Source organism: Jaculus jaculus, chromosome 12, assembly GCF_020740685.1.
Source record: "Jaculus jaculus isolate mJacJac1 chromosome 12, mJacJac1.mat.Y.cur, whole genome shotgun sequence".
Classification (NCBI taxonomy): Eukaryota; Metazoa; Chordata; class Mammalia; order Rodentia; family Dipodidae; genus Jaculus; species Jaculus jaculus.
In genome coordinates, this window is record NC_059113.1 from 44048002 (window position 1) to 44069718 (window position 21717).

The window sequence follows — 21717 nt, forward strand, 5'->3', positions numbered from 1 at the left end:
GAAAGAGAGAGAGAGAGAGGGAGAGAGAGAGAGAATGGGTGTACCAGGGTTTTCAGCTGTTGCAAATGAACTCCATGTGCATGTACCACCTTATGTATCTGGTTTATGCAGGTCCTGGGGAATCAAACCTGGGTCTTTGCAGTCAAGTGCCTTACCCACTTAGCCATCTCTCCAGCCCCAAACTTTTACTATATTATTATTATCTTTTTTCTTTTTAGACTTCAGATGCACAGAATGGTGAATGCATCTGGACTTTGATTGTAGCAACAGAAGGCTCTGACATTCTCATTTTCTTACTTTCTCACTATTCTGTCAGTGTCATATACATAAATAAAAATTAAAAATAAAATGCCATACTGGAACTCATTATGAATAATTAATGTATACTAATAACAGCACATACAGAGACTCACAAGCCAGCCATCAATGCACACACACAAACACACACACATGTACACACACACACATACAGACAGAAACGCACCAAAAGAGAGAGACAGAGAAATTTGAGCAAGAGTATGTTCATAAGAAATATGACTGTGTGGGCTGGAGAGATCTGGCTTAGCAGTTAAAGCTCTTGCCTGCAAAGCCAAAGGTCTCAGGTTCAATTCTCCAGGACCCATGTAAGCCAGATGCAAAAGGTGATCCATGCTTCTGGAGTTCGTTTGCAGTGGCAGAAGGCCCTGGCATGCCCATCCTCTCTCTCTCCATTTGCCTTTCTCCTGCTCCCCTCTCTAACAAATAAAGTTTAAACAAAATTTTAAAAAAAGAAATATGACTGTGTGACCACATAGTGAAAGTATTCTGTTGTCAAATTCATTTACCTGCAGGAACTTACACTTAGATATGGCATGTTCCAACATTACTTCAACCACTAAAACGTGAACGTTCAGTAAAGTCACTTTTTGCATTTTCTATTAATTTTTTTTTAATATTTTACATTGAAAAGTATTAAGTACCTCTAATATGTAAAATATGGAAAGGAGTTATCTCTCCATATTTTTTAATAATTTTGCGATATTTTGTTTTAAAGGGAGAAGTATGGGAATGGAAAGGTGGTTTAGCAGTTAATGGAAATGCCTGTGATGCCTAAGAACCCAGGTTTGATTCACCAGTACCCACATAAGCCAGATGCACAACTTGGTGCACATGCCTGGAGTCCATTTGTAGTGGCTAGAGGACCTGACAGGCCCATTCTCCCCACTCCTTTATAAAACATAAAATAAAACAAACATTTATTTATTTGAGAGACAGAAGGAGAGAGAGAGAGAGATAATGGACATGCCATGCCCTCTAGCCACTGCAACAGAACTCCAAATACATATGTCACCTTGTGCGCATGAGTGACATTGTGTGCATGTGTCACCTTGTGCATCTGGCTTATAAGGTTCTGGGGAGTTGAACCTGGGTCCTTAGGCTTCACAGGCAAATACCTTAACTGATAATTGATCTCCAGCTCAATTTTTTTTTTTTTTTTTTTGTGAGGTAGGGTCTATTCCAGGCTGACTTGGAATTCACTATATAGTTTCAGAGTAGCCTCGAGCTCACTTTGATTCTCCTACCTCTGCCTCCCGAGTGCTGTGCTGGGATTAAAGGCATAAGCCATCATGCCCAGCTTCAAAATAACATTTTAAAAAGGAGAATTGTGTATACAAATTATGTTTGTGCTTTTACTATCTTATAATTCAAAGATAATATTAAGGACTCAAAATAGCAAATATTTTACTACAACTAATACTTTAGTTTTCTTTTAAATTATTTGTATGTTGAACATTTTATTTATTTTTTAGTTGAACCAAATGCTTTACAAGAAGATAGGTTATCAGCATTTTAAAAATAGTGTTTTAATACATTTTCCTGTGTATCTTTATAGTAAGGTAGTTATTTATTTATTTTAATTTTTTGAAATACTTCTACAATCTGTAGCTTGGGCTGGCTTCAAACTCTCAACACTCATCCTATTTTGGCCTCTTGAGTACTGGGAGTACAGGTAATAGCCACCATACCGAGTAAGATAAGATTCTATTCATTCATGATAAATTGTTTTTTTACCAGAAGCCCAAATACTAATCATATAAATAGGGGCTTAATTATGATCACATTTTCAACTTGTATTTTACATAGTAGCATTACTTCATAGAATTCTCTAGAAAAGTGAATAATTTCAAAAGTAAAAGTATGTCAACAAAGTAAAATGATATCATGTATTTACCTTTAAGCAATGAATAATAATTTGCTGAAAATTAATGAATTAAAGTATTTTAAAAGTATGAAAAATTAATATCAAGTAATTCTTATCTTATAGAATTCAATACCAATAATGAAAATGTTAAAATATTTATTTTTCTAATTTTGGCTTATTTTTCATAATAACCAGTTTGCTGACTCATACTCTTCTTTTAGAATGTATTGCAAATGACACATTATAATGTCTCCTCTTTCTTTTTTTCTTCCTGTCTCTCTCACTCATTTTCTTTCTCTTGCACTCTCCTTCCCTACCACTCCCTGTCTCCCTCTTTCCTTTCTCTCCCTATCTTTCAATTTCCTTGTCTCTCTCTTCCCCTCTTTCTTCCTGTCTGATTCTTCTGATCTCTTTCCCTCCCCTATATCCTCCACAAGACCCTCACCTTCACAATATTTATGTCCCTCATGCCCCATGTTCTGTACCTTTTTAATGCATTGCAGGTTTAGAAATGTGCTATAAGGTTGACATTGCTGTGCTAAAATTGAAAGAACTTTTATTCTGTTTGCATTGCAGAATGTTTTCTATATAAACTTAAACTGTGTGATAACTTGCACATGTCCTGGCCTCCCCTTTAAAAATCCTGTTTTATAGACTCTAGAAATATTTGGTTGAATCTACTGGGTTTCCCAGTATGATTTTGCTTAGAATGTAGCATTGTAAGAAATGCATTGAGGGCTGGAGAGATGGCGTAGCGGTTTAGTGCTTGCCTGTGAAGCCTAAGGACCCCGGTTCGAGGCTCGGTTCCCCAGGTCCCACGTTAGCCAGATGCACAAGGGGGCGCACGCGTCTGGAGTTCGTTTGCAGAGGCTGGAAGCCCTGGCGCGCCCATTCTCTCTCTCTCCCTCTACCTGTCTTTCTCTCTGTGTCTGTCGCTCTCAAATAAATAAATAAAATTAAAAAAAAAAGAAATGCATTGAAATGAAATGCTTCCAAACACAGAATTACTTTAATCTGATTACAATCATTGCCTCACATTGGCAACAGAAGGGACAGAATAATTACAGTAGACCCAAACCTGAGGTCAAACACAGATTGAGTTAAGTATATGAACTGTGGAGAGATGCCAGTAGATGGTATGCTGACCCAGAATCAAACACCTACTGACATGGCCAGGGAAAAATATATTAGTTCAATGACAGTCACAGTTAAGCTGAATAAAGAAGGAATAATACTGAAAATCACAAGTGATTGACCTGAATTTCATAAAATGGTTAAATGAATTTTACCTTGGGATTAGGAAAGAATTTCTAACAATTCCTGAAATAGTCTTATACATCCATCTGCATTTGCACATTTACAAGAAGAGGTATTCTCAGCATTGGCAATTATAAATTAAAAACATGAATAAACTCTGAAAAATTTGTAGGTGCTATATATCCTCCAGTATTGATTTGGGGCAAGATTTAAATCTTTATTCAAAAGTCAATAAGCACATGTATTTCAATAATTTGTAAATTTCATCTTATCTTTAATAAATGGTAGATATTACAATTTATGTTAATTTGGTATACCAAAGAATTTTTGAGAACAAATTTCTTATAATTTATCAGTTGATGTTTGCTTTATATGCCTGTTTTATATGCCTATAAAACCTCGGTTCTATACAAATGGCTTAGTCAAAAAGGGACTGCATGAGGAAACACTTTAGGAATCCTTCTCAAATACTGTATCTGAAGTACATAACATCATGGTAAGGGCAGCTGTGCTAATAGAAGCTATATATTTTGAATTCAAGGCATAATTTAAAATACATACATCAGTCCCCAGAGATGCTGGGTTTCTGCATTCTTAGTCATTATCATGGTATTAGATTCTAACTTCAGCTATTTCTCCTCACAAATAATGGCACAACTTGAGCACAGATAAGAGCTGAAACAGACCTGGCATCAAGCATGCACTAGCATTGTCATTTTTATTTCCTGGATGTGTACTTAAGTGAAACATGAATAAGAGTTAGGAGGGGACATTTGGCAATCCATACTTTAAGGCAAATGTCCAAATATGTCAATACATTAAAAGTATTAGACATTGTTAGCAACTTTAGTAAATAGCCCTCACAAGGGTTGGCACTGGTCTTAGTTTGATTAGTTATACAAATGCATTTTGCAAACTGGCAGAAGGAGTTAGGCAGAGTTCTGACTCAGATTCCGAAATACTGGAATCAGCAACAGCTTTGAAAGCAGCTACTTGGAAAATATAAGTGTAGTGGTTTAAATGTGTGCCTCCATTGATTCAGGATTGAATCTTGAGTGTCCAGTGAGCTAACCCCTACTAGAGAAGAGGTATATCACTGGAGGCAAACCTTGGAGTAAAGACCTAAGATGTGTTTGGGGCAGAGTCTTTTATTTATTTATTTATTTTTTGTCTGGTTTTGGACACATGAAAACTACATGCAAGTTGGTCATAAAGTACACACAATTCCAGAAGCAACATGAAAGGCCGTGTGAAGCAGGATGAGGTCACTGTGTAGAGGACCACTAAGGCCATTGTATGAAGAGAACCAGTTTCAGGAGCTACTGCTGAGATGTTCAAGATGAAGCAGGCTATAAATCTTTATATAAAAAACAAATAAGGCTATTGTATGGAGCTGTGAAGTTGCAATGGAGACCCAAGATGGTTTGGATATGTCAGTGTGGTACAATGGTTGCCAAAAAGAAGTAGTGGGTTGGAATGGGATGTTAGCCTTTGCTGTGTCCAGCTCACCTAGAAGGGTAGAACTGGAAATCCAGAGACAGTAATCAATGGTTATGGATGTCAGACTTGAACTGCAGATGTTTGACACTTACCTGATGGTTATCAATTTTTACATTGGTCCAGTTTCTCCTTGTGATGCCTTATTGCCATGGAATATTTACTCTGTGCCATTATATGTTGAAAGTATGTATCTTATTTTGACTCACAGTTAAGAGACAGTCTTAAATCTCAACTGATACTTGGGACATTGGGACATTTTTCAAGTTCATGAAGCTTAGGGTACTATAAGATGGACTGAATGCAATTCAAACCGGTCATATAGGGGATATGGGGATCATTTAGTGTGTTAAATGTGTGGACCCATAGACCCAGGATTGACTCTTTAGTCTTAAGCAAACAGAACCTTACTAAGAAGATACATACATGTTACTGGTGCAGTTCTTGGAGTCCAGCCCTAAGGTGTGTTCGGGGGTGAATCTTGAGTCTAGACCTAAAGGGTGTGGAGATCAGTTTGGATCCCTAACTGTTCTTGCTTCTTAGTACAGTGATGGCTGTTAACAGTGTCTCTCTGCTTGTATCTATAGAACTAAGCTAGTTTCTTTCACCATTGATGGTGTCACCCTGAAATCTATAAGCCTGAAATAAACCCTTTCCTTTTTAAGGTGCTTCTGGTTGGATGCTTATCCAAACAAAGAGAAAGTGATTGCAAATGTAATTACCAGTAAAAGCATAACATTATGGTTGAACAAATAAACAGCAAACTATTGGGCTGTAGAGATGGTTCAGGTGTTAAAAGTGCTTGACACAAAAATTGAGTGTTAGGAGTTTGGATCCATAGAGCATATATAAAGTTGGATGTAAGAAGTACATATATCTATAATCCCAATGTGCTATGTCCATGGAAATGGATTAGGATAATCCCAAGGTTCATGCCATTGACCAGATAGTATGGAATTTATTGTAGCAAAACCATTATATCTCCTGTCTCAAACAAGGTTTAAGTTGAGGCTAGGCACCCTAAGGTTGTCCTCTGACTTCTACACATGTATTCTGGTGCATATGTTCCCATACATAATCATACACACACAAAAGCAGATGATTGAGCTATTCACTGGGGTCTTAAATTCCCACACAAGGCCTTTAACTCTTTAGCAGGGTTCATTTCAAAGAGAAATAGGCAGGAAATTAGTCTCAATGTTTTAGAGAACTGCACAGACTAGGAATAAAGTGGGATGCAGCAATTATGGAAATGGAGCTGAAGCCCATATGCAAACTAGACCATTGTGTCCAATAATTACATACTAATTATTTTCCAAACATCTCTCTGTACAAGATGAGAATGAAAAGCCAGAACCTATAAGAGAATTTTGAGAAAGAGAAGGACATTTATCAACTCCAACCCTGTAAAAATATTAATGAATTTATTAATGCTATCATAAATAGGGCTTATATTTTCCTATTCATAGACACTCAAAAATGTTTCAACATAGCAGATTTTTCCAGACACATTGTACATAAATAACATCCGCAGTACCATTTTACACTGTCACTAAAGTAATTCTATTCACATAAATTAGAATACACTTGCATATAAATGCCTGTAATAAGTAGGGAAGTTTAACCAGAATGTGAAATAGGCCTATGCTTTGTGACTGGTTCAGAACATTAATCGTCAGCTGGAATCTGGTCTTTCAAAGTATGCATCTATTACACCCTAGTAAACTGTTTATCTCAATTTTAAAATATCACTTATTAAAGCTTATCCATGTATTGGCTTGTTTGCAACTGCTTATTAAGAGATGAATACCACCATCATGCATTTTTAGTGCTTGAAAACATAACCCCAAATAAGCCTCACTTCCGCTGGAAATTTGTACTTCATTTTTACAAGATTTACCTGCATCATCACAGCTAAAGAAGATTTGTGAATTTGCTCTTTGCCACCCTATTTATCAGACTATTAGCACAGCCTTGCATCCATTTTAAAAGGTCACAGTCTCCTCTATGATGCTGCCTCCAATTAAAATGAATAACACAGAGATGTGGGACCTGGAGTGCCTGCTACTTGCTAGCTCTCATTTTACCCACCATTGGAAAGGTTTCAGCAGATAGTTTGGATCTCATTGTTTCTATGGTTTTAGATAATAGTATGAATGTCTGTCATCATGCCTAAGAAAATTAATCCTATTACAAATGTCTGCCTTGAGCTTTTAGCACAAGTAGCCCCAAATTACAGCCACTGTTTTATTTCATTATACCATATACAAATGCCTACATTTCCCAGTGAGTCTGTATTATAGAAGGCATATTCAGCCAGCCTAGGTTTGGTATGTCTCAGGATTATGCAAGTCTTGGAAGTAGATGCGAGCAAGTTAAGAAAGATGCTCCACCTAATCATACAGGAGAGCTTGCCCTTACTTTTATATTCCAGGTGGAAGCCAGCAGCGGCAACACTGATGTCCGATTGGAAGTGCAGACACAGCTGGTTGGATGTGCTGTTCAGAAGTGCCGGCACTGTGGTACCTGTGGAGAGAAGGCAGGCATGGTATTAACAGGAAACATGCAAGCTTTCTAATCAGAACACTGTTGGCCATTATTCCAGGCTTCACTGATCCTATAGCTTATCCTAGTGTCTTCTAATGGATCCAAGTGTTGGTTCTAAACATTGCAAATTCAGCTGTTCCACTTGTCTAAGCACATAGACCTCAACAGTGTTTTTCCTGTGACCCCTCAGGCAGGTGAAACATCCTTGCAACCATCAGTTTGTGCACACACAAACTCCTGTCTTAATATTGATTTCAGTTTCATATTGCTAGTGGGTGGTTTTTGTTGTTGTTTGTTTTTGAAAATCTAAACTTGTATTTTGTTTTAGTGTGTATTTTTTTTTTTTTTACTCCACAAGAGAAAGGGAGGACCCACACCTCAAGCTATGACTTCCCTGGTTTGAGGCACAGACACATTTGGTAGGTGTTGACCAGTGTGCTGTTCTGAAGAGGAGATGGAATTTGAGTCTTGTGTTCCCTTGCCACTCCCTAAGTGACACAAACAGAATGACCCTCCAACAAGAGCCACAGATCACATCAACTAAACATGCATAGAAACAAAAACAGAAGGTTATTATATGTCATGCTTCTTTTCTGTAAACCGTCCTACTGCTTCTTAGTCATTGGCACCTTAAGCTGGGGACCAGGTGACACAGTCATAAGACTGGAGGTGCTAAGGAAAAGAAAGATGAATGTCATCAGAAGTTTACAATATCCTGGTAGGGGGCTAGAGAGATAGCTTAATGGTTAAGGCTCTTGCCTATGAAGCCTAAGGACCCATGTTTGACTCTCCAGATTCCATGTAAGCCAGATGCACAAAGATGTATGGTGGAGTCTGCATTATCCTGTAATTATTACCTAAACAAAAAGTGCACATGTGCCTGACATCAAGGAAATGCCCACAGAATAAAACTCACTACAGAACAGGCAAAAGATTAGAGTGAACTACCAGGAAGGAAGCAATGGTATAAAGAAAGATATAATATTTTAAACTACAAGTATAGAGGCAAGTGAATATTTTTAAGTGTGAGGTCCTCTATCATCCTGTGTGTATACACACACACACACACACACACACACACACACACACACACACACACACACAAATGATGCAAGTGACTATCAAGAGCTGTGATTAAACCAGGAAAAGGAAAAGCTCTTGGTGCATCCTCTTCATCTGGTCATCTTGAGGCTCTGTAAACATGATATGGAAAAGGGAATTCCTTGTCCACTGAACATACCAGTGTCCTATCTCACTCAGAAACATTGACCACATTTACCATGTTTTCAAGATGAAGCTACTCCTTCTTGATGACTTGTGGGTCACCATGACTTCTCCTTGGCCTGCTTCTTAAGTGTCTACTTAAATTAGCTTCATTGACTCTGACTCTGTCTCACCATCTTCTAAACCAGTGTAGGCCAGCAGAGTCTTCCACCAAGACTCAAGTGGTCATCCACTGCTTATTTTCTTATCTGTTTGACCTAACAAGATCCATTCTCTATACACCCTTAAAGTTATTTTGGAGTTACAATCAGATAATGCCTAGGACCAGGCTTTATATTTGTTCATTTGGACTAATGACCTTGCAAGGACTTTTGACCACTGCCTGCCTTTGTGTTTTTTTTTTTTCTCTCTTCCTGCCTTTTTCATAATTAATTTTCCTATTTTAAGGCTTCCCATAGTCTCAGTTCTGCACTGTTCTCTCCCTTCTGCTCTGGTCCATTTTAGCTATCTTATTACTCTTCACTCAAACAAGCCGAGTCACTTCCCAATGAAACAACTTGCTTATTCATCAAATAAACATATGAATTCCAGGTAGATAAAAATAATTGCTTACCACAGTGAACTTGCTGAATATTTTCTGGCATGGTATAAAACAACAGTCCCCCAGATTAGAACCAAGCCTCAATTAGCAGAATTTATTTCATTCCTTAGAATCTAGAGTTGATAATCTTGTCTCACAAAATACTTGTTGCCACTTCTGATCTTCCCACAGGGTATCCTGACAATTGCTTCATGACTAGACAAATAAGACAGCCATGTGCCCTTCTCTAAACACATTATCTGCTCCTTGCTATGCATTGTGAACACATTAAAATGAATATAGCTTGTATGGTACTTTGTTTAATAAAATCTATATAACATTCAATCATACTCAATGCTCTAGACTTGGAAAATCTCTATCATTACTGGAAAGAGTTGATCCATGAGACTCTCATCTCTCTTCACACACACTTCTTCCATTTCATAGGAATTCTAAAATTACAGCTGTGCTACCACCCTAAAATGAGATGCTCCAAACCATCATTTTCTTTCCAAGGTCCTGCTCTATCCTTGTGGTGTTGCAAGGAGCCCAATCATAATTTTACCTCAAGCTGGGGAATTTTCCCAACACTATTCTGGTTTGTCACCTCAGCACCCTTCACATCACCTTCATCTCAGCCCCTCTGTTAGCATCTCAGCACCCCCACTATGTTGAGCCTCATCTCAACCCTTCTGATCTCAGAATCTGAACATCTCCAAGACTGGTGCTAAGGGAAGGCTTACACAAGCTTACATACACATGACCCTCCTCAACCTGTCCATCTCCTGTTGAAAAGAAACCAATGGAATGAGAGTAATTTGAAAATATCCTTGCACATGAATTTCTCACTGATCTTTGGTTGCCATTGAGGAACTTTCATGGGATTTATAGAAGTTTACCTGTGACTTGAACATGTGAGTCTCTGAGTAATGTGGGTATCACTGGCCTGAGTGAAACAAACTTTATTGAAGCATGCCAGAAGATGAATAGAACAAAATGGAAAGGAGAAAATAAAACTCCACATCTGCCACTCCTACTGCGCACAGAAGCGCGTGTGCGTGCATGCGTTTGTGTGTGTGTGTGTGTGTGTGTGTGAGATTGTGGTCTTAGTTGGGCTTAAGATTTAGGGAATTAAGGTTTGTGCCTCAATCTGTACCCACAGCTAACAAGAGGAGTGGTTTAAAGGGGTGGAGGCTCTTTAGGACAAGGCATCAGTATAAAATTCACCATAAATACATTTGAAAACTCTCTTAGAAATTCTTTGTTGATTTAAATCCCTGGCGTAAATCCTTGAGTTCATAAGTGTTAATAACTGATAGCTGGATGGCAGATAAATATAAGAAGAGGGAGAGATGGCAGATCATTTTTTTCCCATCTGAACAGCTATGGAGATAACCTGTGAGCTGGTCCTTACTGATCAGCACAGGCATAATAAAGTTGTTGAAACTCCACAGCAGATCATGGAATACAGATGAGGAATTGTGGACAGTGAGTGACTCAAGCTCCTTCCAACAAGACTGCAAGCTTCTTTGTGGAGCACTTTTCCTGGTCCATTCTCACTGTAGCAAAGCACTAGCTTTTAGGGATTCAGCAGGGCACCTCAATGCCAGAGAGAGAGGGAGAGAGAGAGGGAGAGATAGAGGTGAGGTAAGCAAATAGAGGATGTTAATTGCTTTAATTCTTAACTTGTCAGAAAATTTCAAGACTTTTTCTAATATAAAGAAAAAAGACATTCACTAAATGCACCTACTCTAACCTATTTTGTTCTATTTATGTGACCCTTGCTGTCTTCTTACTTGCACTATTTTTGTAATTAAGATGATGGAAATAATCATTTGTTATCATAGCTCCAACTGCTTCAACCTAGTAACATTTTGAATATTTTATTTATTTATTTGCAAGGAGATAGAGGAAGATAGAGGGAAAGAGAGGGAGAAAATGTGTGTGCCAGGGTCTCTAGCCACTGAAAATGAACTTCAGATGCATGTCCTACTTTGTTCATCTGGCTTGACATGGGTACTGGGGAGTCAAACTCAGGTCATTAGGCACTGTAGGCAAGCACCTTCACCACTGGACCATCTTTCCAGTCTGTAACTTTTAATTATATTATTTGTAGTACTTTTTGCTTGATTTTACCTGAAATTTGGGGTAATTTGGCTTTTCTGCTTTTTTACTTAAATAACTTACTGTATACATCCTATACAGAAGAATTCTTTTTTGCTATCCATCATGGGTTTCTTACCTATAAATGGTGGAATCGATCAGTTCTCACTTCCTACAGAAAACCCTCCCCAAATATCTCTGAATTCAAGCATATAAAACCACATTTTCCATGCTGGTTCTTTCTTGGTTCATTGTTTTTACATTCCACCAAATTTATCTGATAGTTTGTAGTTCCCAGTGTAGTAATTTTCAGAGGAGGGTGTTTTACGTGCATTGTTTGGCCTTTCTGTTTGCTGTGGTGGCTCGAATGTAAAATGACCCCCCATAGTCTCCTATGTTGGCAAGTAACCCTCATCCTTCATTGATTCCCAGCTGGAGGAGCTTTTATTAATATTACATTTTTATTTATTTGAGAGGGAGAATGAAGCAGAGACAGAGGCAGATAGAAAGAGAATGGACACACCAGGGCCTCCAGCCACTGCAAACGAACTCCACATGCTGGCACCACCTTGTGTATCAGGCTTATATGAGTCCTGGAAAATCAAACCTGGGACCTTTAACTTTGCAGGCAAGTTCCTGAACCACTGAGTCATTTCTTCATTCCCTGGTGGAGTCCTTGAGAGATGGAGCCTTGCTGAAGATGATTTGTCACTGCAGTTGGGTCTTAGGATTTCATATTGTAGTCTCCTTGCTACTGGTAACTCACTTACTCTTGCTGCTTCCTCCTACCTGATATATCACGATGGGACCAAGCTTCCTTCTCCAGCGATACTTTCCCTGCTTTGATAAAACTTTTCTCTCAAAAATGTCAGCCAAAATAAACCCCTTATTTATTTATTTTTTTTTTTTTCTGGCTGATTTGTTTTGTCTCAGCAACTAGAAGGTAACTGTTATAGTTCTCCTTCATAGCTGTAGCAGTGTAAGTCCTGCTTCCAGTGCAGGCTCTAAGACAAATATAGATGTGATTACCTCATATCATTAATCAAGGTCGGATGCTTTTTAATTCTACAAAATAAAGATAATGGTTTCTTACAAGTGTATAGTAAGAAGCTATGTACATGAACATTATGCATATGTGAATTATCATGCCCTTTTTAGAAACAGTTGCTACAAATAAATTGGTGAAAGGCAGTCATGAAATCTAGGTACCCAGTGTTCTCTAAAGCATGAAGGTCAGCAGCCACCTCTAGACAGAGGTTCGGCCCTGCAACTCCCATGCAATGGGCTTCCACTCGGGGCTTTTCTCATAGTGGATATTACCAAGCTGATTCCCACCCCACAAAATGCAGTTCAGCAATTCTTTTAAAAAACATTGCCACAAGCAGAACATTTCTGATCCCGCTGTTTGACTGTGACCTAGATAGAATGACATATAACAAAGAAAACAGCAACATTTTATTGTTGTCCCTGCAGAGTCTACTCTCAGCATATGGATATTCACTTCCCTTTAACACTGACTGTCAGCTACAAATTTGTATGCAGTTTGCTCAATTTTACTCATTTATAATTTATAACCTGCCTCCTTCCAAAATGAATTTTCAATGACTTACAAAAAAGATCAACATACATATCCTTGCTGAAGTGGAAATGAAAAATCCAAACATTGATTTTATTAAAGATGTCAATCATATTTTCCCTGAAATATTTTCTTCCTATGACTATTCATTCTTGTTTGTTTCTATTCAACAGTTAACTTAAATGTGATTAGTATCTGTTTCACAAATATTTTCAGGTATCACACAGGCAGTAACATTCAAACTTTTTGGCTGATGTGCCATTTTTCTTCCACACAGCTATTTTAATGATATTATTCTAAAAGAATTGACTGATTTCTAACTTAATGAAAATTTGTAATATCAGGGTAGACATTCTAATGAATCAGCTTCCCTATAAATGCTACATAATTAGATATATCTCTATCCACAGTACTCATATATCTACCAACAATGTTTAAATGTTTTAGAAGTATTTTATTATGTACTTTTTTTGTGAATAACCTGCATACATGGTGACTCATTTCTCAAAAAAGTTTAGTACCTTTCTTAAAATACAACAGTTTTCAATTTCAGAATAAACATGGGTTCATCTCTGCCATCTGTGCTCTGGACCTCATTTAAATTTCAAACATCTGCCAGTAAGAGCTTCCATAGTGAAGGACTGTGGTTATGACACTCAGAACTTCACAGTTGTATACTCAGAGTCCCAGTACTTTTCAAAGGGGTCTTGGTGTTTACCTTTTAGTCTCAATACTTTTAGAAAAAAAAATACAAACCAGGTTTTGTGGAATAATGTTCAAGTTGACTTCATTCATGCATTTGGGGGCAAGGATATTGGTGGGGCACTGTTTCTCTGGAACAGCTCGCCTGACAGCATTTCTGTGTGGCTATAGGGCTAGAGGATGTTCTCTGTGCCAGGTCATGGGGTGGGGGATCTCATAGCATGAACCCACTCTGGTTAGTTATTGTGCAGGATGTTCATGGTCAGTCTCATTGAGTCAAGTCAGGTGCAAAACAGAGGATACAAAGTGGTGGCAGATCATACTTTGTTTGATGTCTTTCTCTTACTTAGAAAACTCACTAGCACATGCCTGAGGTCTAGCATCACTTGGCAAAGGGTGCTATGCCAGATCTCTACCCTGAAGCTACTGCTTTCTATTTTGCAATTAATATGGATTTTTTGTGCACTGTGACATGGAAGTCCTGAGTCTCACCCTCACGTTATCTATGAGGCTCCAAACAGACTTTGTTAATACTATCATTATTAATCTTTCCAGCTATGGTATTCTAACTCCATCATCCTTTTCCATGTATGATCCAGGAGTGACCCCCATGGGACACTGTGTTTTTGATCTTTTCCTCAAGCTATTAATTCATCTACTAATGTCAGTAAGAATTCATGTATACCTATGTTACAGAAAATGGTTAATAATACATATCTGTTCTTACCACAGTTTTGGAATTAAGAAATACTTATTCTTTTAAGAGGAGAATGGGAGTTAGAGTGATGTTTAAAAACAAAAATAAATAAATAAATTGAGTCCTAGATGGGCTTGTTGTACTGGGCTTTCACTCTTCTATACCTCTCACAAGTCATAGGAAGGAAGTTCAATACACACACACAAACTTTTTTTTTGTATAAAGTTATAGCTATATATATTAAACCTTGCATATATACCAATATGGTTCTGATACAATCCTATCTACCCAGGGGTTCTGGATTTACTCATTTCACTGTTGTAACCATTTCTTCTGATACAGAGAAATTACATTTTCATCATCCTAAGTGCACTTTTAAAGAGCTTCCTTTATCATTAGTTTCACAGCTGCCACCTTGCCTGACAGCCTTAATTTGTCTCTAGGGGTGCCAAACACTCCCCTTCAAATTTATATTGGAAAAAGAAAGTTGACTAGCATGATATCAAAAAATCCATTCTACCCTTAACAAAACTAACTTAGACCATGAAGAGATTCTATTATCTACAGAAATACCCATTGGTCCCAGAACTATGGGTCTGGTCCAGATTAAGTCCCACAGCCAGCATAAATGAAGTCCTGCCTTTTAAACTGGTACAAACATCATGGATCCCTCAAAGTAAAATATGCCAGGCTTCTGATCACCTGTGTAGGGGATAACCAGCCCAGGGACACTGCATGCCTTGCTGTCCCTCCCCTCTGTTAGACCTAGAGCCCACAAACATGAGTATGTGGCAGAGACAGAAGACAGGGTGGGATCTATAAAGATTACTTCAAACTGATTTACCAAGAAAGTGTCAACAACAAAGACAGAAAGCCTCTCAGACTTGTAATCAGCTAGAGCATATATGAGAAAAGGCAGAGGTTCTCTTTGGTACATTCAGAGAAGAAGAGATGAGTAGATAGTATTTTATTTGATATTTTGTTTTTTCAAGGTAGGTTATCTTCATAGCTCAGGGAATTCACTCTGTAGTCCCAGGCTCACCTTAAACTCAGTGACCATCCTACTTTGGCCTCTTAAGTGCTGGGATGCCCACCCTTCACACAGTGGCTAGGGCCATTAAATACCCAATTCAATCAAAGTGAGATCCTTGTCCATAAGAAAGGTAGGTCCCCTTCACTTGGGGAACAATGAGTAAAAGCAGTTACCAGAAAGTTCTACCCAAAACTATGAGACAGAAATTCTGAGTGCTTATGCTTCTCCCTGCCCACAGTTTATACCATCACGTGTCCAAAGAGCTTACATTCAGTTCCCTTGACTATATTTTTCAATTATACATGCAATTTGAGGCTTGATTTATACAAAGCTACAGGCCTAAAATATCCCAGGTTCACCAGAATGCCCTGGCTTTCATTTCCTCTCTGGGCTGCATAGTTGGCAAGGATAAATTTCTGCTGCCAACAGGCTGGTGGGCAGTTGGTATGGCTTATGCACACACTATGATCCCTGAACTTGAAAGTAGTTTAGAAAACTGCAAGTCACACACATTTCAAACATCTGCAGGATGTCCCAAAATAAATCCACTCCTGAAAGTTAAGGAATGGAATATGAGAAGTCTGTTAAACTTTACAAATTGTCCTATCTGCTATGATGTACCCTAAGAATAAGGATTTAATACAAACACATTCAATTTATGTAAATTTAGAAGCATTTTTTCAACTTGACTTTTAATTGGACAGAAAATTTATTACAAAAAGTAAGCTTTGTTTATATTGTTAGAGTCTAGTCACATCATTTATGATTATATTTGCATCTTCTAGATTTTATTTTTTTATTTTTTATTTTTATTTATTTATTTTTTAATGTTTAAAATTTTGATAGTATTTGACACTGGTTTACTTATGGTTTTATTTTAGTTAATATTTATTTTCTGAAATGTTTTTACTTTTTCATTTTCTAGTATTAAGTTGAAAGCAACAAGTTACAAGCTCCACACTTATTTTTGTAAGAATAATTTCTTGATTCAAACACAGATACACTCTGCAAATTTTCCTATTTATATTTTAGAAAAGAATATAACTGTCCCAGCTATAGCTCAGAAGTGCTTCAGATTTAGATAACTGAATATCATCTACCTGTCACAAAACAATCATTTCAGCTTCCATGTATCATAAGATACTGTGATGAAAAACAAATATAAAAATGAATAAAGTTACAAGAAAAGTACTTGTATCTTCACCTGTGTTTTCTCAATATTTCATTAAGTTTTTCCAATATTTTTTGTTCCTTATATATTTGACAACTGAAGAGAATAAAAATAACCAAAGTATTGGTTTAAATTCAGCTCACCTTGCTAATAAGTGGCTGTGTGATCTTTATGTCAGGCCTCTAGGAAAGAAACTTTAAACTTGGGGCATTTTCCACTTCACAGTGTAGTTCTGGTGATACATGGCAGAGCCACAGACCACTGGGGTTGTGGTCACCACAGTTAGCATTATATTGTAACTCTGGTGGCAGCTGGCCACACTGGGCAGATCAACCATGTGGCAAAGGGTTGGCTGAGCAATGTGATACCATCCCTGACTCCCAATGTCTGGGAGAAGAAGATAGCTGGAAAGTGAGTTTCTATTTGCAGCCAATAACCCAATCAGATGCCTATGTAATGAAAACCCAATACAAAGTAGACACCAAAGTTCAAGGGATCTTCTTTGACGGTGAGATGCACCAATATGCCTAAAAGGTAACATTTTCTGAGAATATAAAGCTTCCCTGCTTGGTACACTTCCCACTGTCACCCTCAGAGTTTTTCTGCTTGGCTGGTCCTGACTTTTGTCCTGTACAACATAGCCAACAGTATTGTGTGCTTTTGGAGCACTGTGAGCGAGTTTAGAAGGCCATCAAAATTGAGGGGTGTGACATCTCCTGGATACAGCCAGTCTTCATTATTGCAGGTATCCTGCAAAGACTCAATTTGCCAGTGGGGTGTGGAGGGGTCTGATGAGAGGCATGTCTTCAGCCTGTAAAATCCAAACCTACCCAGGAAATGATGTCAGAATTACACTGCAATGGTCTCTGACAAATGTAGACACAAAGACATTGTCTCATGGCTAACTTCAGAAACTCAAGTGAAAGGATTATTGTTACTGTCATGCTCTGGTGACTACTGTCTGATGTTCACAGGCTGTGTGATATTGTTTCATTAGTATTTTTAAGTAGAGTAGTGACGTAGATATGAGCCTTGAATTCTGTGGCGCTTATACCCACAGCATCCATCCATCTCTCTCTTTCTCTCTCTCTCTCTCTTAGTCTCTCTTTCTCTCTCTCTTGTGTGACTGTTCAACTCATCATTCATGATATTTTCACTTCTCTCTCTCACACACACATCCTGGAACAGGACAGTATAGGCCTCCTACAACGCCCAAAATCCACTGGCACTATTGCTTACATACCTAATGTAATGACTAGAATTAAAGTAAATTTTGGCTGCTGGGACTGAGGATGTAGCTCAGTGGGAAAACTGCTTGATATGAAAGTGTGAGAAACTGGGCTCAGACCCTCAGTGCCAATGTAAATGCTAGGTGGGTGTGGTGGCCCACCTGTAATATCAACACTTGGGAGACAGAGGCTGGATTCCTGAGGAAGTTAGGTAGCTGGTTTAGCCAAGTTGGCAAGCTCTGAGTTAAAGTGAGACTGTTTCTCAATAAAGGAGGCAGAGAGCAATCAGGACAGCCTCTGGCCTCCCGTACTCACACATGAACACACATGTGTGTCACACACAAACATCTATACACACACACGCAGCACGATACACACGAAAAATGGCTCCTATACATATTTTTATATTTTGTAGGTAATGTTGTCAGAACACAGGCATATTTTATTCCTATCAGTGGTGCTTATATATACTAAGCTTATTGAAAATCCCAGACTAATGGGACTGTGACCAGAGACAACTGGCTGGGGACATCATCAAGGCTTTAGTAGTATATAGAGGGAAACTGGAGATCAAGCTTGGATAGTAATGCTAATTTTCAATAAAATTCCCAAAGCTATAAAAGGCCATATGTCAAAGACAGTTGGTGGGTGATAAGTAACAGGAAGTGGTTGGTACTATACTGGCCAATCCCTACATGATATGGTTGTGCACAAATATGTTTTTGCCACTGAAAGCCAGAGACAAGATACCTGAATCATTTAAGGTGATTAAAAAGTAAGCTTTTGGCAGACATGGTGAAAAGACTACACACCCTCCATTCTCACCTAGTGAGGGAAATTAGAATTGAAAAGAAATTATTCTGTTTTAACAAAAAACCCAAGCCTACCTTGCAGGAAGGATGAGCACATGACATTTCCCATGTTACCTGGGACTAGGCTAAATCTGAATCTTTGCTGAGCATTTGTAAAAACAAGGGACACCACAGAACATAGCTTGTAGTGTTGTTTTCAAGTGTGCAGAGCCGATGTGACACACAGAGATAGCCTTGGTGTTCCAGTGCTCAGAATACCTCCTCTAACTGGGCAGCTCCCTGACATCTTCACAAGGCCTCCCGCCTAAGTCCCCACAGTCTCCTTCCTGTGCCCTGACTCTGCAGCCTCACTCTTGGACCTTTGGCACTGGGGAAAGACTACGGTGTCAGAAGAGGTGTAGAACACTGTACACGGCCTGTTTGCTGATTCTTGTCTGCTTTGGCCTCTGATTCTGATTCACAGGTCAAAACAAAGCAACTGGAGTCAGGTCCATCTTACCTGAGAAGCTTCCCAGCTTTGGCGCCTGCATGTCCCCACCATCATGGATCTCTAAAGAGTCCCAGTTCTGCTCCGTGGCAAAGCTGATCACTTGAATCTGCAAAGCCACAGTGTAAAGTTAGTGTATTCTTGCTTTAAACAACTTTCCCTATTCCAATGGCTCCTTTATCATTAGAATAAATGCACATTGAAAACAAAGAAATGGGTGCATAGTGGGAACAGCAAAAATCTCCACAAATGATATGATTGTTTTTACTCTAAAAATTAATTATTTTATTACAAGTGTAGGAACATCATTAGAAACATTTTATACAAATACTAAGAGAAGTAAATTATGACCTGCATACATGTGACATGAAGAGTTAAGGGACAGTTGTGGAGGGATGGCAAGAAGAGGGTTGGGAGAAAAGGGAGGATGGGGGAAGGGAATAAGAAAATGTCATAACAAAGTTCATTAGGCTGTATGTTAATATGAAGACCAATGATAATAAACAAAGTGGAAAAAGTAAAAATGAAACAAAATAATCAAGGATAAAGAGTAAGAGAGGGACAGAGAGGAGGGGGAAGAGAAAAACAGGGAGAAGGAGGCAACAAACGATGGAAAGGAGTAAGAAAGCAAAGGCAGACTGGCAAAAGTTAAGGAGGGAGGAAAATGACAGAGAAGAGGGAAAGAAGGAAACAATGAAGGAAGACAGGGATGGAGGGAGGAAGAAGAAAGTAAAAGAGGAAGCGAGCCGTTTTAATACTTCTGGACTTGAGGACTTACCTGAATCCCTGACCCCTCTGTCACTATGATCTTCCACACACAGTTCAAGTTGTTGCCGTAGGGCTCAGGGTAGCCAGGAGACAAAATGGTCCCTCTCCGCTGAGTGAAGTTACCACTGCAGGGAACTGAAGACAGAACCATATTAAGTTACAGAAAAGTGCAGTAAGGCCATTAACTTGGTGCTCCTCTCCCTTATCTGTGATCAGATAGTAAGAGAACTTTTCCTGCGCTGTGAGACCTTAACTGGCATTTGTAGTCAGTGTCTAATCCAATCTCTACACTTTCAAATCGACAGTATCAATGATTGCCAACTGTTATACTACCGAGCTCAGACCTTGAGTCTGAATATAAAACTTTGCAATTTTCTGAGAAGGGACTGGAAATAAAAGTGGCATCTTTGAAGTGAATTCTGTTTAGAATGTTTTATCTGATCCCTATAAGGATATGTGTGGAAGGTTCTTTTCCTTCTCCTAACATGAAATTCCACAGGTTAACAGATGGAATTTACAAGAAATCTGAAGGATAAGAGACACTTCAAATATAGAAATGAATTCAAGTGTCAATCATCACTGCATTAACGTCTTCCCCAAATTACAGCAAATAAGCTAAGACTAAAGACAGCATTTTTATTTCCATAAGCATTCACCAGCAAACATGCATTAAAAGGGCATTATAAAGTGGTAAATAAATCAATATTCTTATGATTATCTGAAAGTAAAATTATGTTGTATGTACAGTACATCAAAGTTGATGGCAGACTTATTAATATCAATAAGGAAAATGTGCTTCATCCTTACTAACTTATGATTTTTACGAAACACTTATTCAAAGGTTTGTTTGCCACTTGGTTATCTCTTATAACATTGAATGTTTTTCATGCAAGTCAAGAGCAAGGTCATTCATGAAGACTGCCAGCTGCACATTTGATCCTGTTGGTAGCTTCTGACACATCCCCAAGCAGTAGGCTTCACAGCTCAGGGACCCACTCACCTACACAGCTTGGGATGGTGTCGTTCCACTGGGCTAAAGCATTGGGCACAGACTGACAACGAATGGCTGTGGAGCCTTGAAGCAGGTATCCAGGATTGCACTCAAATCTCACAATAGAGCCTGCTGAAAACTCAGAACCAATCCTCCTTCCATATCTGGGCTCTGGAACGGAGCTGCACTGGGTGTCACTGGTGCGTGGAACCGCTATGGGAGAAGCACACAACACAGCCATGGAGTCTTCATCAGGACACAGGGTACTCTCTTAGGAAAGGCTGTGTCTAATGATATGGGCATGGTATAGAAACTAAAACTTCAACACTTTATTCAGGGACCCACCCATTCAAGCTCCTCTTCCATATCTGCATGTCATCCTGTATAAGCCATGGGGACCACCACAAGTTCTCAGTCAGATGGGAAAATGGAACAGAAGGGAAATTAGCACCATGTGATGGTTGATTGACATTCAAGTCCTTTAAATTAATTAAACACCCAGATGATCGTGCTAGTTATCATAAGCAGATGACTAACAATGTGGGCTTTCCTCAATGATATGAGTCTGTTGGGAGGATTTACATTCCACTGTAGTTTAATAATAAAGATAAACTTAGAACCAGCATGTAATCAAAACACTGCATTTGTGGATATTTATCCAGTAGAATGAATTCAGCATCTTCAAAAAGACCACAACTCACTATGGCCAAGATATGGAGCAAACTAATTGTCCATCAGCAGATGTGTATGTTACATCACACAAGTGCAGAGCCTGCACCTCATGGAAATTGTCCCAAGGCACAGAGGACTGCAGACAGTGCAGAAACACACCCTGATTCCTTGCTGCTCAGGCCCAGGGCA

The 21717-nt window shown here is 38.6% G+C and overlaps 1 protein-coding gene across 4 annotated transcripts in view; it reads right to left on the minus strand.

The window, feature by feature from the left end:
- Positions 1–21717, minus strand: part of Csmd1 (CUB and Sushi multiple domains 1) — a 1843561-nt gene that overhangs the window by 178578 nt on the left and 1643266 nt on the right. For all 4 annotated transcript variants that reach the window (XM_045131039.1, XM_045131041.1, XM_045131040.1 and 1 more), the window contains 4 exons: positions 20866–21069; positions 19876–20000; positions 19110–19206; positions 7358–7462 (listed from right to left, as the gene is read on the minus strand). In XM_045131039.1, coding sequence (XP_044986974.1) covers positions 7358–7462; positions 19110–19206; positions 19876–20000; positions 20866–21069 — 531 coding nt within the window. The remainder of the gene's footprint in view (positions 1–7357; positions 7463–19109; positions 19207–19875; positions 20001–20865; positions 21070–21717) is intronic.